The sequence below is a fragment of the Papio anubis genome, chromosome 9 (assembly GCF_008728515.1).
Source record: "Papio anubis isolate 15944 chromosome 9, Panubis1.0, whole genome shotgun sequence".
In the NCBI taxonomy this organism is placed as follows: Eukaryota; Metazoa; Chordata; class Mammalia; order Primates; family Cercopithecidae; genus Papio; species Papio anubis.
Genome location: NC_044984.1, coordinates 45,308,525 through 45,324,829, shown reverse-complemented (window position 1 = coordinate 45,324,829; position 16,305 = coordinate 45,308,525). Strand labels below are relative to the sequence as shown.

At 39.0% G+C, this 16,305-nt stretch overlaps 1 protein-coding gene across 10 annotated transcripts in view; it reads right to left on the bottom strand.

The window, feature by feature from the left end:
• Positions 1 to 229: 229 nt before the first annotated feature.
• Positions 230 to 16,305, bottom strand: part of LARP4 (La ribonucleoprotein 4) — an 83,878-nt gene continuing 67,802 nt past the window's right edge. For 5 of the 10 annotated variants that reach the window (XM_009180727.3, XM_009180729.4, XM_003906366.4 and 2 more), the window contains 4 exons: positions 13,708 to 13,869; positions 6,689 to 6,810; positions 6,096 to 6,264; positions 931 to 4,716 (listed from right to left, as the gene is read on the bottom strand). In XM_009180727.3, coding sequence (XP_009178991.1) covers positions 4,378 to 4,716; positions 6,096 to 6,264; positions 6,689 to 6,810; positions 13,708 to 13,869 — 792 coding nt within the window. In that variant the 3' untranslated portion in view covers positions 931 to 4,377. Of the gene's footprint in view, positions 4,717 to 6,095; positions 6,265 to 6,688; positions 6,811 to 13,707; positions 13,870 to 16,305 lie in introns of all 10 variants that reach the window. The other 5 variants (XM_009180724.3, XM_009180725.3, XM_017945866.3 and 2 more) reach the window with 5 other exon arrangements.

Genomic DNA, 16,305 nt, shown 5'->3' with positions numbered 1-16,305 from the left:
CCCCTTTAATCACTGCTTCTGATACTAAAAGAAAACTCCAGGATCATAAAGCTGTATCTTGTCTCTCTGCCCTTGTTTTACGTGAAACATCATTACTTCCCACTGCCCTCATCATCCAAAAAACAGCTTAGACAGTAATAATAGCATTAGCAAGGGCAACATATAATATTGAAAGGCAGACAGAAGTAGTCATTAGACATACACCACCTAGAGAAAAGGAAACCAGTCCTGCTTTTTAATAACTTTATTTTTTTTCTAATTTTGTTACTTTAATTTCCCATAGCACCTTGGCGATGTTGAAAACAAATACAAATACATTTTAACATTTTATGCATGAGCATGTGTCACACCAATTTTGGGGGCAACAGTTTTGACAACAGGAACAAATCTAAGCAATTGACAAAACAGAAGCCGGATAACTGGCTCTGACCCCCACCCCCAACATTTAAGAGATGTCAAAGACACCCGAATTAGGTTAAAAAAATCAAGTTGACGTGGATATTTCAACAGTGTTCTATGCTGCAAAACTGAAAATAAAACCATTTAATACACAGCCCATTAATATCTGAATTATGCTTTTAGGAACTGTTAGCTCAAAGATTCATAAAAAGTTGTCAGCTTTTAAAAATAAACTTTAAGTTACTTAATAATCAGGTGAATTTCAAAAGAGAATTTACTCACAACTTGAAAATAAATTCTCTTTCAACTTCTTAAAATACCCTCATTCAGCTAATGAAAAGTGAAACATGTATGTATCTTTTTGGAAGCTCAGACTAGCATATAACCAAAAGCCTAAAGTTAAATTAATGGCCACCAAAATTGTAAGGAAATATAAAAAATTAGGAAAAAATCCATCATATATTATAGTTAATAATTTATAAAAGTCCCTCAAAAGGAATACACTGTTCTCTTGAGTTTTATCTTTTCTGTAAAAAAAAAAAAAAAAAAAAAAAAAATTGGTACTTTAAAAATATGGTTAATATATTGCCAGCCTAAATACCAGAGACTTAACCCCAGTGTTGTTCAACTGTGTCAAAGTAAAACCAGTGGACATTTAAGCCAAGAGACTAATTATTAAGGCCATAACTAACAAAACTAGAAGTGTTCATTAACTTTTAAATACTATTTTATGTTCCAGCAACATTCTTTTTGTTCTCCTTTACCATAGTGAAGATGCTAACATTCCATCATTAAGCCTTTCCAAAGCAAACCTGTTTATTTAAAAAAGAAAAAGGAATGTGAAATAATATTCAAGCTATCTTAATTTTAGGAAACAAAAATAAATCATAATTCTGCATAGCATCTGATCATCTGCAAATTCAGCACATAAGACAACTACCACAACAAACCCTTATTATCGAAAGCTCTTACCTTCCTCAAAATCCAGTTGAAAAAAATTTAGATGGATCACTTTTTAAAATATCAGTGTATTTGGCAAAATTAAAATTACTCAGAGACAGGCCCCAGGTATTATGAAAACCTTAATTATCAGGACAGCAAATGGAGACAGGTTTTGCAATGTCTCTATGTACCTTCTCTATGAAGTGCAAGGTGGTGAACTTTTGTGACTCTTGTTCTCTTCATGCAGTAAGAACTATAGCAGAGTATCACTATACCAAACATTCAGTATCATTTATACCTACTTTTAGCCTCCAACAGACCAAGGAAATGTCAAGTCATAAGGGTGAAGAGAAAAATTTGATTATTTAAATTCCTCCATCTAAAGAACCAAATAAATAAACTACAATGAACATCCACCCTCATTAGTTACAAAGTAATGTTGGAAAAAAGCCAACAGCTTCACACAACTCACAGGCATTATTTAGATACAAATTTTAAATCTGCTGTAATAAAATAAATGCTAAATACATACTGTGAATATATATAAATATTACACACACATACATACACACTCACTCTCTCTCACTCTTCCCTATACATCCCATCAAATGGGAACTACTAGATGTAATGAGGCAAATTAAATTAAAAACATTGTCTTAATAAGAAATTTTTAAAGGTTATATCTTCAAATTAAATTTCTACTTTCAATAACGTTAAGAAAAAGCAAAAATACACCTGCTTTCTTCTAAAAGAAGGCTCTTTTCTTGTATTTCAATTACAGCCTTTAAATTTTTAGAAGTTGGTGGACTAACAGTAAGTCACACAAGCATACAAGTAACACAGGCCTACATTTGTGACACATTGTTTAAAAAAAGTAATGTTTCATTTTAAGAGCAGTAATTAAGTTTATAATCCTTGCCAAGTGATTTTTACAAAATGTTTATTCTCTGAAATCCAATGCAGTTAAAGGATGTTAACACTTAAAATGTTTATCATTTCCACCAACTGCATTATCTTAGTAAACCAAAATAAGCACTTTTATCATAGATGTAGTCAATGATTAATATATTTTTTTAAAGGACCTAAACTTCCCCCAAATTTCAGCACAGGTAGTTTTATTGTTATGTTTCACCTAGTAGGCAATTTTTAAAAATAGTGTGTAGAAATGAATAGTTTCAAACTGAGTAAATACAGTATACCATGTCATAAAACAACCAAATCAAAAGCAACTGCCAAGCTAATAATAAGTCAAAGAAATAATAATTCTGGCTTGTACAGATATGTGCAGTGTTTTCAAAGCTCTTAACAGTTAACCACTAATATATATCTCCAAAGCTTAACTTAGAGTTGGAAGATGAATTTCACAGTAATGTAATTTTAACCACCATTTACATTCACTTTAATATATTACTAAGATGTTTACTCTATGTCACAATGGTGCTTTCCAGTGTTCACAATTTACAGTTTCAATTTGTACATATGTAATTTACTAACATATGGGACAGTTCTTACTATTACAAACTATCCTTAAAAGAAAAATAAAACCCACCTTACATAGAACTCTGAACATGGTATGACTTAAAACAGATTAACACAACACAGTTTTTAATATTTTAGCCATTTTCTAAATAACACCATGTAAACTTGTCTATTTAGTATATGAGAGCTACAACTTTATTCACTGAGAAATTATGCATTAATTTTCTTCAACCATCTTTCTCATCTTTACTAAAAAATCTCATGACTTGTTGGTATTGTTTCAGTGAATTCCAAACTGTACTTTTTGGGTGTGGGGGGAGAAGAGGAGGAAAGGAAGGTGACAAATACACTGTAAACAGAAATAAGTACCCCTCTAAATTAAGCCTTTTTTAAAAAAATATTTTACGTCTACATTATTTAACACTTAAGAGTCAGTTACTATGTTTCATCTTTAACATTAACAACAAATAAATTACTGTAGGGTCAGTCTGCCCTACCATCTTGGGAGCTAAAATTCTAAATGTGTGAACAGAAGAGTAAATACTTCAACGTTCAATTCTGAAATTTAGAACAATTTATATGATTTGACTAGACTGGTCAAAGCAATTACAAACATACACTTCAGTAGGTAGTTGGTTATTCTGCTTTTGCGAGTGGGCAGTCAAAGAACAGAGAGTAACATATAGAGTAAGAAAAAAATGTTTGTTTCTCATTTTGGGGGTGTTGGGGGGGAATCACAGGGAAGTTTAAACCTCTGAAATCCATTTGGCCTATGCACTGAGGTCCAAGATGAAATTTTCAATTTTTTTAATAACCCCCTTTCCTTGAGTATTAAACTGATTGGTAGTCACATCTCCAGGTACAATCATTTTATAACTTGTTGAATGAAGTATTAGTAAGGTCAAAAAGACAGAGACTAAATTTCAAACTAGAAAAAAAAAAAACCTACTCAAGTATTACATTCAGTTTTCAAATCATTTACTAACATGACAACAGATTTGGCTTCAATCGCTCTTGTACACACTCACACCCACAACAGGCACCCCAGCCACTGATTTGCTTTGCAATACAAGGCCATATAGTTAGAAATGGCATTCTTCAAGCCAAACTTTAAATAGATTTAAAAAAGTAATTTCTAATTTTACAGAAATGCTTCTTCAAAAAATATTTTCTCTCATTCCCTCATCTCCTATACTGAAGGATGTATAATTTTTTTTTTTCCTCCAAGCTAAATCTGAACCCTCAAAATTGATTCCTGGCAGCAAATCTCTGCAAATTAAAACCAAAAACAAAAATAGAAAAATTATATTTTATATATGTGTGTGTGTGTGTATATATATATATTTATATTGATTGGAATCCTCCAGCATTTAAAAATCACATTAGAGATGAATTTTGGGATCCTATCACTCACAACTCCAAAATCCATAATGATTTAAGGATGTACTTTCTCCTGTTTCCTTCCTGGCTACCCCCTCCCCTCCAAAACAGTTCAATATAGCCACAGCTCAAGTTTAATGGGAAGAGAGAGAAGTTTTTGAATAGTTTTGTTGTTTTTTACTTTGGTGATCTGGGTGGCACATATTGCTCTTTGCCATTACGTCGAGTCACTCCCTGAGGTATAGCCCTATGGCTAAACTGGCGTCTCTGTTCCCTGATTTTTCCAGCTGCTCCCCTGGGGATTGTATTGCCTCGGAAGCCAGAATAATCCTTACTAGCCCTTGCTTCTGGCTTCTCATGTGGTTTCTCAACGGAGTTCTCAGGAGCTCCACTGTCTTCATTTTTGGTGGGAGACACCACATTAGAGCGAAGTTCCCGTAGTGGCTGCACAAGAACTGAAGATGGCTCTTTAGGGGGCTTCTGGCACACTTCAGCATAACTTAACTTTCGGGGCTCCTTTGAAGTGATGATAAAAAAAGAACATTTATGGTACACATTCTCTAAATTATAAAGTACAAAAATGATTGTGTTAACCACAAGAAAACCACAAATTATCTTCCAGAAAAGGGTAACAAGCACTCTCATATATACTGCCTAGAGTACACTGGTACAATCTTTATTTATTATACAATAATTTTGCTTGAGGAATTTAACTGAGGGATGTTCACGTCAGCATTGTTTATAATGATGGAAATGACCTAAATGCCTAACAAGAAAGGACAGATTAGATTAATATGGTATAGCCATATGATGAAATAAAATGGTTCTTTCTGTTCCTTTTCCTTGCTACAAAGAACCCCAAGAAAGATTCCAAAAGAATCCCAGCAGAGCAATTAGAAACCAATGGTATAAAAAGATTCATTAAATGTCTTAATTACCTCAACTGAAAAAGGTGGAATAGAGGTATTTTGAGAACAGAACAAAGCATGTAAAGTCTTCAGCACTAGTCCTAATAATATACAGTAAGCATTCAAATGGTAGCTATCATTTTAGTATTATTGCTATCATTAAATAAGATAGTCTTGTAAATCTATTTTTAAAAGTGCTGTACTAAAATGCTAGGGATTATAGATAAATTTTGTTTTATTCTGCTTTTCTGTATTTTCCCAATTATTTAACTATAAAACAATCCTGGAACTTGAATAAGTGGGAGTGGCCTCTCAATGGCCACTTATAGACTGTTAAGTATCACATATACAACCAAAAGAACATCAAGAGGCACAAGGCCGCTTTATGTTAGCCCCCAAATGATAAATTCATCCTAATGTGGGTAAGGAAGAAGATTCACTTAACCATATGAACAGAAAAAAAGCAATCAAAAGAAACAGAATGGGCCAGGCGCAGTGGCTCATGCCTGTAATCCCAGCACTTTGGGAGGCTGAGACAGGCAGATCACGAGGTCAGGAGATTGAGACCATCCTGGCTAACAATGTGAAACCCCGTCTCTACTAAAAACACAAAAAATTAGCCAGGCATGGTGGTGGGTGCCTGTAGTCCCAGCTACTTGGAAGGCTGAGGCAGGAGAATGGCATGAACCCAGGAGGCGGAGCCTGCAGTGAGCCGAGATGCTGCCACTGCACTCCAGCCTGGGCGACAGAGCACAGACTCCGTCTCAAAAAAGAAAAAAACAAAAAACAAAAAAAAACAAACAAAAAAACACCTAAAACTTTCCATCTCTTTGCAGTGACTTTAAAACTCCTTAAGCTTCTTTCTGATAGTCAGCCCCAACTTGGGCTACTTCCAAATGACTCTGTTCTAACAAAGTGTTATGTGAAAAAAAAATTATCTAATCTACTGTATTTTTTTTTTAACATAAACTAAAATCTTCAAGTTACCTGTAGAGCCACAGCTATAGCTGCATTTATGTTATTATTACATGGTGAAGCAGTACTTGCCCTCGATGGCTTTGTAGTACTTGGAGGAGAAACTGGCATAGTTGTCTGGTTGAGACCATCCTTCTGAACAGAGGAATCCTCTATTAGATCCTTTTCTTTCTGAGTTGTGCTAAGGAAAAAAGAGCTTGCAATTAGACTCAGAATAGCTATAGAACAGTTTAGCAACTAATCAGAAGAAAAAGTAATGTTTTTTTTTTTTTTTGAGACGGAGTCTCACTCTGTCACCCAGGCTGGAGTGCAGTGGCATGCTCTTGGCTTACTGCAACCTCTCTGCCTCCTGGGTTCAAGCAATTTTCCAACCTCAGCCTCCCGAGAAGCTGGGATTACAAGCGCCCGCCACCACGCCCGGCTAATTTTTGTTTTTTTAGTAGAGACGGGGTTTCACCATGTTGGCCAGACTGGTCTTGAACTCCTGACCTCAGGTGATCCACCTGCCTCGGCCTCCCAAAGTGCTGGGATTACAGGCGAGAGCCACCGCGCCCGACCAGAAAAAGTAATTTAATGTTGAAGATCTTCTATACTGTAACTTGTACCTTAATGCAGTAAGCTCAGCAGCACATGGAGAACTGGAACTCATATTGAGTTGTTGGGCAGAAGTGCATTCTGTCTGCTCATCTGCAGGCACTGGGCAACTAACTCTCAACTCTTCATTATCCTTAAAGTAAAAAGATTTTTCAAAATTACACTTAGACCTTTTTCCAAAGAAGATGGCTAATAAGCACCAGAGAAGATAGTCAACATCATTAGTCATCATAAAATGCAAAGCTAAACGATGGTGAAAAATCACTTCATACCCACAAGGATGGTTATAATAAAAAAGACAAACATTAACAAATGGTGATGATATGGAGACATTAAAACTCAAACATAGAGGATGGCAATGTAAAATGATGCACTGCTTTAGAAAGCAATGTGGCAGATCCTTAAAAAGTTAAATAGGCCAGGCGCAGTGGCTCATGCCTGTAATCCCAGCACTTTCGGAGGCTGAGGTGGGTGGATAGCAAGGTCAGGAGTTCAAGGCCAGCCTGGCAAACATGGTGAAACCCTGTCTCTACTAAAAATACAAAAATTAGCTGGGCATAGTGGTGCATGCCTGTAATCCCAGCTACTTGGGAGGCTGAGGCAAGAGAATTGCTTGAACTGGGACCTGGGAGGTGGAGATTGCAGTGAGCCGAGATTGCAGCACTGCACTCCAGCCTGGGCTACAGAGCAAGACTCCGTCCCCCGACAAAAAAAAAAGTTAAATATAGGGGTGGGTGCAGGGGCTCACGACTATAATCCCAGCACTTTGGGAGTCCAGGAGTTCAAGACCAACCTTGGGCAACATAGCAAGATCTTGTCTCTACAAAATAAAGTAAAATATTTAGCTAGGGTAGGGGGGTGTCCACCTGTTGTCCCTCCCACTTGAGAAGATTACATGAGTCTGGGAGGTTGAAGCTGCTACAGTGAACCATGATAGTGCCACTGCACTCCCTCCTGGGAAAAGAGCAAGACCATGTCTCAAAAAAAAAAAAAAGTGTTTGTAGGCTGCACTAAAAAATTAATGAAATCTTGACTCATGCTCAACATGAATGAATGTTGCTAAGTAAAATCACAGACAAATAGACAAATACTGTATGATTCTACTTATATGAATTTCTAAGAGTAGTCAATTTAGAGACAGAAAGTAGAATAGTGGCTGCCGAAGGATAAGAGAAGGGAGGAAGAGGGAATGGTTTAATAGGTATAGAGTTTTAGTTCTGAAAGATAGTAAGTTCTGGAGCTTAGCTGCACAACCGTGTGAAGGTACTTAACACTACAAAACTGTAGACATTTAAAATGGTTAAGATGGTAAATGCTGTTATGTGTGTTTATACCACTGGCATAGAATTTAGAAAAGAGCCCTAGAAATTAAAACTGATGGGTGAAATAAAATTTTCAATAGGTTTAGAAAGTAACATTCAGAAAAACTTGGTAGAAAACATAGTAACAACAAAGACAAAAAACGAGGTTTAGTCCAGACACGGTGGCTCAGGCCTGTAATCCCAGTACTTTGTGAAACCAAGGCAGGCAGATCACTGAGGAAAGGAGTTTGACACCTGCCTGGCCAAAATGGTAAAACCCCATCTCTACTAAAAATACAAAAAAATTAGCCGGGCGTGTGCCGCCACGCCTATAGTCAAAGCTCCTCGGGAGGTTGAGGCAAGAGAATCGTTTGAACCCAGGGGGCAGAGGTTGCAGTAAGCCGAGATCGTGCCACTGCACTCTAGCCTGGGTGACAGAGCAAGACTTAAAAAAAAAAAAAAAAAAAAAAAAAAAAAGAGGTTTAAAGGCCGGGTACAGTGGCTGGCCCCTGTAATCCTAGCACTTTGGGAGGCCAAGGTGGGCAGAGCACTTGAGCCCAGGAGTTCAAGAGCAGCCTCGGCAACATGGCAAAGCCCTATCTCTACAAAAACTAGCCAAGCATGGCGGCCTGCAACTGTAACCCAAGCTACTTGGGGGTGCTGAGGAAGAAGGACTCCTTCAACATTGAGAAGTGAAGCCTGCAATGAGTCAAGATCACGGCACTGTCCTCTACCCTGGGTGATAAAGTGAGACCCTGTCTCAAAAAGAGGTTTAAGTAAAGGCTGGTTGCAGTGGCTCACACCTGTAATCCCAACACTTTGGGAGGCTGGCGAGGTGGGCTGATCACCTGAGGTCGGGAGTTGGAGACCAGCCTCACTGACATGGAGAAACATGGTCTCTACTAAAAATACAAAACTTAGCCAGGCATGGTGGCGCATGCCTGTAATCCCAGCTTCTGGGGAGGTTGAGGCAGGAGAATCGACTGAACCCAGGAGGTGGAAGTTGCAGTAGGCCAAGATCACACCACTGTACTCCAGCTTAAGCAATGGAGGCAGACTCTATCTCCACAAAAAACAAACAAAAAGAATTGTGACAAAAAAAAGAGCCATACCAAAGCACATCACGAAATTTCGCAGAATACCAACGATCAATAAAAGACCCTAAAAACCTCCAGATAAGGGGGAAAAAATCATGTCAGATATCAGGAATCAGCACCCTTAGGGTCTCAAAAGAATCTCTGGAAGCTAGATCATTTCCTAAGCATGAAATAAAAACAGCAAATTATAAAGAAAAGACTAATAGGACCATATTAAAATTAAGAACTTGTTTCAACCTATAGGCACTGAAGATGGAAAAGAAACCACAGAAGTGAAAGATTATTTGTACTACATGTAACTGACAAAGGATTAGTATGCAGAATATGTAAAAAAATATATGAATCTATTTCTTAAAAACCTGAAAGACTGACCATGCGCAGTGGCTCACGCCTGTAAACCCAGCACATTGGGAGGATGAGGTGGGTGGATCATGTGAGGTCAGAAGTTCGAGACCAGCCTGGCCAACAAGGCAGAAACCCCATCTCTACTGAAAATACAAAAATTAGCCGGGCATGGTGGCGCATGCCTGTATTCACCACTCGGGAGGCTGAGGCACAAGAATCGCTTGAACCCTGGCAGTGGAGGTTGCATAAGCCGAGATCATGCCACTACACTCCAGCCTGGGTGACAGAGAGAGACTCCATCTCAAAAAAACACTTGAAAGACTTTAAAATTTTAAAAGAACACAAGCTGATGTATAAATCCTAGAAAAGTTCTTGCTCACATGAAGATTTATAATGGCAAAATGTCCATTAACAGTACAATGAATAAATATTTTACTTCCTACAATAGAGTATCACATAATAGTTCAAAATGAACAACAGTCATCTGTATTAACAGTGATCAATCTCAAACCATACAGAATGAAAGAAAAGAAGAATATATACTGTGCAATTCTTTATAACCTTTTCAAAAACAGGCACCCCGTTTTATCACCTAGGGCAGGGGTTGGTAAACTAAGATCTGCAAGGCCAAACCCACCCTATAACTTGTTTTGGTATGGCTTACAAGCTAAGAATGGTTTGTAAATTATAATTATTATTTTTATATTATTATTATTATTTTTTAGAGATGGGGGTCTCCCTATGTTGACTAGGCTGGTCTCAAACTCTTGGCCTCAAGTGATCCTCCTGAAGTGCTGGGATTACAGGCATGAGCCACCATGCCTTTGGTTTTTAAGTTATTAAAGGGTTGTAAAAACAAAGAATATGTGACAATCCATGGCCCACAAAGCCAAAAATATTTACTATGAGTATCTGGCCCTTCACAGAAAAATTCTGTCAATGCAGAATGACAAAACTATGAAGGCAAGAAAATTGCTATCACAAAGTCAGAATAATGTTTATATCTAAAGGGGAAGAGTGGGGCAGAATGACCATAAATAGGGAGGAGATACACATGTAACTGCTAAGATACTAGGGATGTTTATCGGCTACAATTGTGTGTTGGGGTTATAAGGAGACGTACACTTCATGATTATTCTTTAAAAATGTATATATGGCTGGGCGCAGTGGCTCACCTGAGGTCAGGAGTTTAAGACCAGCCTGGCCAACATGGTGAAACCCCATCTCTAGTAAAAACACAAAAATTAGCTGGGCACGGTGGCAAGTGCCTGTAATCCCAGCTACTTGGGAGGCTGAAGCAGGAGAATCGCTTGAACCCGGGAGGTGGAGGTTGCAGTGAGCCGAGATCGCGCCATTGCACTCCAGGCTGGGCAACAAGAGCGAAACTCCGACTCAAAAAAAAAAAAAGTATATATGTATGTTTGTGTATCACCTTCTGAAATCTGAGACGCCATTATTGGTAAACCACACCATTATTTTATGTACCAATAAGAAAAAATAAAAATAAAAATAAAACCACTGGATAGAAGCAGACCTTAAGATGAGAAGAAAATAAAAATACTGCACTTAAGCTCATCGTAGCTTTGATCTCCTGGGCTAAAGTAATCCTCTTGTCTCAGCTTCCCAAGTAGCAAGGACTACAGGCATGCGTCACCATGCCCAGCTATGTTTTTTTTTTCACACTTTATGTACAGACGGGACCTCTCTATGTTGCCCAGGTTTGTCCTGAACTCCTGGGCTCAAGCAATCCATTCACCTTGGACCCCCAAAGTGCTGGAATTACAGGTATGAGCCAATGTGACTGGATATTTAATTTTTTTCTTTTTTTGGAGACAGAGTCTTGCTCTTGTCACCCAGGCTAGAGTGCAACGGTGTGATCTCGGCTCACTGCAACCTCCATCTCCTAGGTTCAGGCGATTCTCCTGCCTCAGCCTCCTGAGTAGCTGGGACTACAGGTGCGTGCCACCATGCCCAGCTAATTTTTCTAATTTTAGTAGAGACGGGGTTTCACCATGTTGGCCAGGTTGGTTTCAAACTCCTGACCTCGTGATCTGCTTGCCTCGGCCTCCCAAAGTGCAGGGATTACAGGCATGAGCCACTGTGCCCAGCCTTTACATTTTTTAAAAAATAATTTTTAGTCTGATTTTGGAAGGTGATAAAACATGGGGGAAAAAAGTGTATCTTAGTTATTATGAAATAACTACTACATGTCACAATTTTTTTTTAAAGAAACAAGACAGTGGAGTAATATCTTCAAAATCCCAAGGGAAAATGATTTCTAATAGAGAATCCAATATAGAAATAATCTACTGATCAATGTGAGAGCAGAAAAACATTTTCAGAATGCAAGAAATTTATACTTCATGACCATGGAAGATATGAACCACTCTAACATGGAAAAGTGAAAAAAGAGTGAGGAAAAAAAGGGGATCGATAAAGGAGAGTAAGGAAAATTGCCAGGGTGATGGTAAAGAGAAGGCCCAAGAACACAGCTATGCAGTAGGACACTGAGAGTGCACACAAAAGGAGAAACAATCATAGTATATTATGTTTGAGTCTCAGCCATGAAAAAAATATGTAATACTGAAATGTGACTTACAAAGGATGGGTGTTCTAGCATAACTAGCAACATTTTTTACTTTCTTAGAGACACTAAAATAATGGGTGCCTTATAATTGATGATATCTTATATATAATGAAGTACAATGTATCAGGAGGATAGGAAAAGTGTGAGTATGTTGGTTTAAGAGACCTAAATCTTTAGCTTCAGAATGTGAAGCTAACAGACACTGCTGAAAATGGAAAAGCCAAGAGGTTACAATAAAAAGATGTTAATTAGGCAGGGCGCAGTGACTCACGCCTGTAATCCCAGCACTCTGGGAGGCCGAGACGGGTGGATCACAAGTTCAGGAGATCAAGACCATCCTGGCTAACACTGTGAAACCCCATCTCTACTAAAAATACAAAAACAAAATTAGCCGGGTGTGGCAGCAGGCACCTGTAGTCGCAGCTACTTGGGAGGCTGAGGCGAGAGAATGGCGTGAACCCAGGAGGCGGAGCTTGCAGTGAGCAGATATCACACCACTGTACTCCAACCTGGGCTACAGAGCAAGACTCGTCTCAAAAAAAAAAGAAAAAAAAGATGTTAATTAGAAATACAGGGCTGGGTACAGTGGCTCACGCCTGTAATCCCAGCACTTTAGGAGACCGAGGAGGGCGGATTGCGAGGTCAGGAGTTTGAGACCAGCCTGGCCAACATGGAGAAACCCCGTCTCTACTAAAAATACAAAAATTAGCTGGGTGTGGTGTCTCATGCCTATAATCCCAGCTACTCAAGAGGCTGAGGCAGGAGAATCGCTTGAATCCGGGAGGCAGAGGTTGTAGTGAGTAGAGATCCGCCACTGCATTCCAGCCTAGGTTATAAGAGCAAGACTCCGCTCAAAAGGAAAAAAAAAAATACAGAAAAAGCTAAGGAGCTGAAAGTAGTTGCAGGCTTTTCATTAAAAGCCTAGATATACTATAGACATGTACTGTTATAATTAAAAAAAAAAAAAAACTGAATTAGAATAAAGTAGAAAATGAGAAAAACTTGTGAGACATGAGGATTTCTGATATGGAGAGGTCTACACACCAAATAATCATAGGATGAGGTATCTCAGCCTCTAGACATCTACTTTCCATTATTTGAAAGAATTCATTTACATCACTAGTGAATTATAGGCACATAAATGGAAATGATACCTTCCATTTATCTTGCATTAATCAGTTATCAGTTCTACCAGGCTGAGTTGAATGACAGAAAGACATGCAAGGCTGAGCGTGGTGGCTCACGCTTATAATCCCAGCACTTTGGGAGGCCAAGATGGGCAGATAGTTTGAGGTCAGGAGTTGGAGACCAGTCTGGCCAACGTGGCGAAACCCTGTCTCTATTTAAAAAAAAATACGAAAGTTAGCTAGGCGTGGCGGCGTACACTGTACTCCCAGCTACTTGGGAGGTTGAGGCTGGAGAATCACTTGAATCTAGGAGGTAGAGGCTGCAGTCAGCTGAGATCATGTCTTTTAAAAAAAAAAAAAAGACATGCAAAAGCCAAGAAACATTTTATTGCCTTTGTGCAGCTTTATCATGAATCTTTTAAAAAACACTCTAAGTATGCTGAAAACGCCATAAATAAAAACTATGATAGAAATGTACACTAAGTGCAAGTAAAATTTTAAATAATAACACTGCAAATAAAGCCTAAATATGGTCTCATAAGGTAAGACTCATATTAGATGCTGGGTGTTTACCTTTTCTTTGTAGACACCTTTAACAACATCAGACATCCTATTCTCCAAAATGAGTTCACCTGGCATTCTTGATGAACTTCCAGGTAAAGGTGGAAAATTTGAGGCTAACAAGTCAAACTTTGGTGTTGGAGCCTTTGATTCAGCTGTTGAAGGATGAGGTCTCTAAAATGAACAAATAACAAAATAGGTCACATGGCTATCTCATTCTCTAATCCTGTGTCACTGAAGCTGAAAGCTGCCAGAAAAGAAAAAGCAGCAAATAAAACCTCTATAATGCACAGAACTGTATCCCTACATAAATTCTTGGTTTGACATCTCACTTGAGCTCTCATCAGTCTTTATCAATTCTACTTTTCTTTAGTCAGTTCTCTCACCTGTTTCTTTTGTAAACTTTGCCATACTCCTTAAGCCTTCTAACCAGTCTCCACTATTCATTTCATAATTTACTATGCCTTCTCAACAAAAACACCCACTTTACCTAAATTTGCTATCAACTATTTTTCTTTTTTTTGAGACAGGGTCTTGGTCTGTCACCAAGGCTGAAATGCAGTGACACAATCATAGCTCACTACAACCATGACTTCCTAGACTCAAGCAATCCTCCTGCCTTTTTTGCCTCTAGAGTAGCTGTGCACACCACACCTGGCTAAATTTTTATGTTTTGTTTTTTAGCAGTGACAAAGTTGATCACTTGAGCTTAAGTGATCCTCTCCCCTTGGCCTCTCAAAGTGCTGGGATTACAGGCTTAAGCAATTGTGCCCGACCATCACCATCTTTCTCCATCTATCTATCTCGAGAGAACAATATCCCTCCTCCATATAACATATATGAAAAATCTCATGCTTCCCTCCTAACACCCTATATATCCTCTGACAAGCCTCTTACCTCTTACTTATCTCCTCCACTTTGTCATCACTCCACTAATTATTTTAGATGTCACCAATGCCTTAAACAATGCAAAACCTGACACACCCTTTTTCCTGACCTCATATTTCCTGATCTACAGCATTTGGTGTGTTAACCATCCTTTCCTTGGGAACGCATTTTCCTCTTAGTTTCTGTGATACCTTTTTTGTTTTTTAGATTTGACAGACATGTGCTCTTTTTCCCCTGATCATCTCTAAAATTTTGATGGTTTCCATTTGGTTACTACTCTTTACTTCTCATATTCTCCTTGAGTGATGTCCACTATCCATGGCTTCAACTACTACCTTTATGCAAGTGACTGTTAAAACAATCTTTTTCGCTTTTTGATGGTTGTATATCTCTGTAAATTTACCAAAATATCATTGAACTGTAGGTTTTAAATATTTTCAGCCTAGGCCTTTGCCTACAACCCAGATAACACTTGTCCATTAGCTATGTCCATTCGGATTTTGCTTGAATACTTTAAACAGTATGCTGAAAAATCTCATTTTTCAACCCAACACTGCTGCTTTATTCCCCAAAGTTCCATATTAGACCACTTTCATCACTCTATGGAGAGTACTCTGCATGAGCTTATCACTCCAATTACTATGTGAAGGCTTACAAATCCAAAATTTTATTCCCAGCTAAGATCTCCCTCCTGCATAAGAGCTTCTCTACCAAGACCTACCTACTGGAAGTCATGCCTGTTTCTTTTACCCCAATGTTTAGTCCTCCATCATAACATTTACAACATACTGAATAAACCCCAAATCTAATCTCTATTTTTTTTTTGAGACGGAGTCTCGCTCTGTCGCCCAGGCTGGAGTGCAGTGGCACGATCTCAGCTCACTGCAACCTCTGCCTCCTGGATTCAAGTGATTCTCCTGCCTCAGCCTCCTAAGTAGCTAGGACTACAGGCACCCACCACCACACTTGGCTAATTTTTGTATTTTTAGTAGAGACGGGGTTTCGCCATGTTGGCCAGGATGGTCTTGAAATCCTACCCTCAGGCAATCCACCCACCTGAGCCTCCCAAAGTACTGGGATTACAGGCGTGAGACACCATGCCTGGCCTGAGCCACCATGCAGGGTCTAATCTCTTATTCCAAATTGTTGAGGGCCACGTGAGAAGTCATGTGGACTGCTGCAATGGAATGCCAAAAAAGAACTGTTGGGCTGGGTGTAGTGGTTCATGCCTATAATCCCAGCACTTTGGGAGGCCGAGGCAGGTGGATCACCTGAGGTCAAGAGTTCAAGACCAGCCTGACCAACATGGTGAAACATGTCTCTACTAAAATATAAAAATTAGCCAGGCATGGTGGCAAGCACCTGTAATTCCAGCTACTTGGGAGACTGAGGCAGGAGAATCACTTGAATCCAGGAGGCAGAGGTTGCAGTGAACCGAGATCATACCACTGTACTCCAGCCTGGGCAACAAGAGCAAAACTCTGTCTCAAAAAAAAAAAAAAAAATTGTTGGTCAGGCACGGTGGCTCACGCCTGTAATCCCAGCACTTTGGGAGGCCAAGGCAGGTGGATCACCTGAGGTCAGGAGTTTGAGACCAGCCTGGCCAACATGGTGAAACTCCGTCTCTACTAAAAATACAGAAAATGAGCCAGACGTGGTGGCAGGTGACTGTAGTCGCAGCTACTCGGGAGGCTGAGGCAGGAGAACCGCTTGAACCCGGGA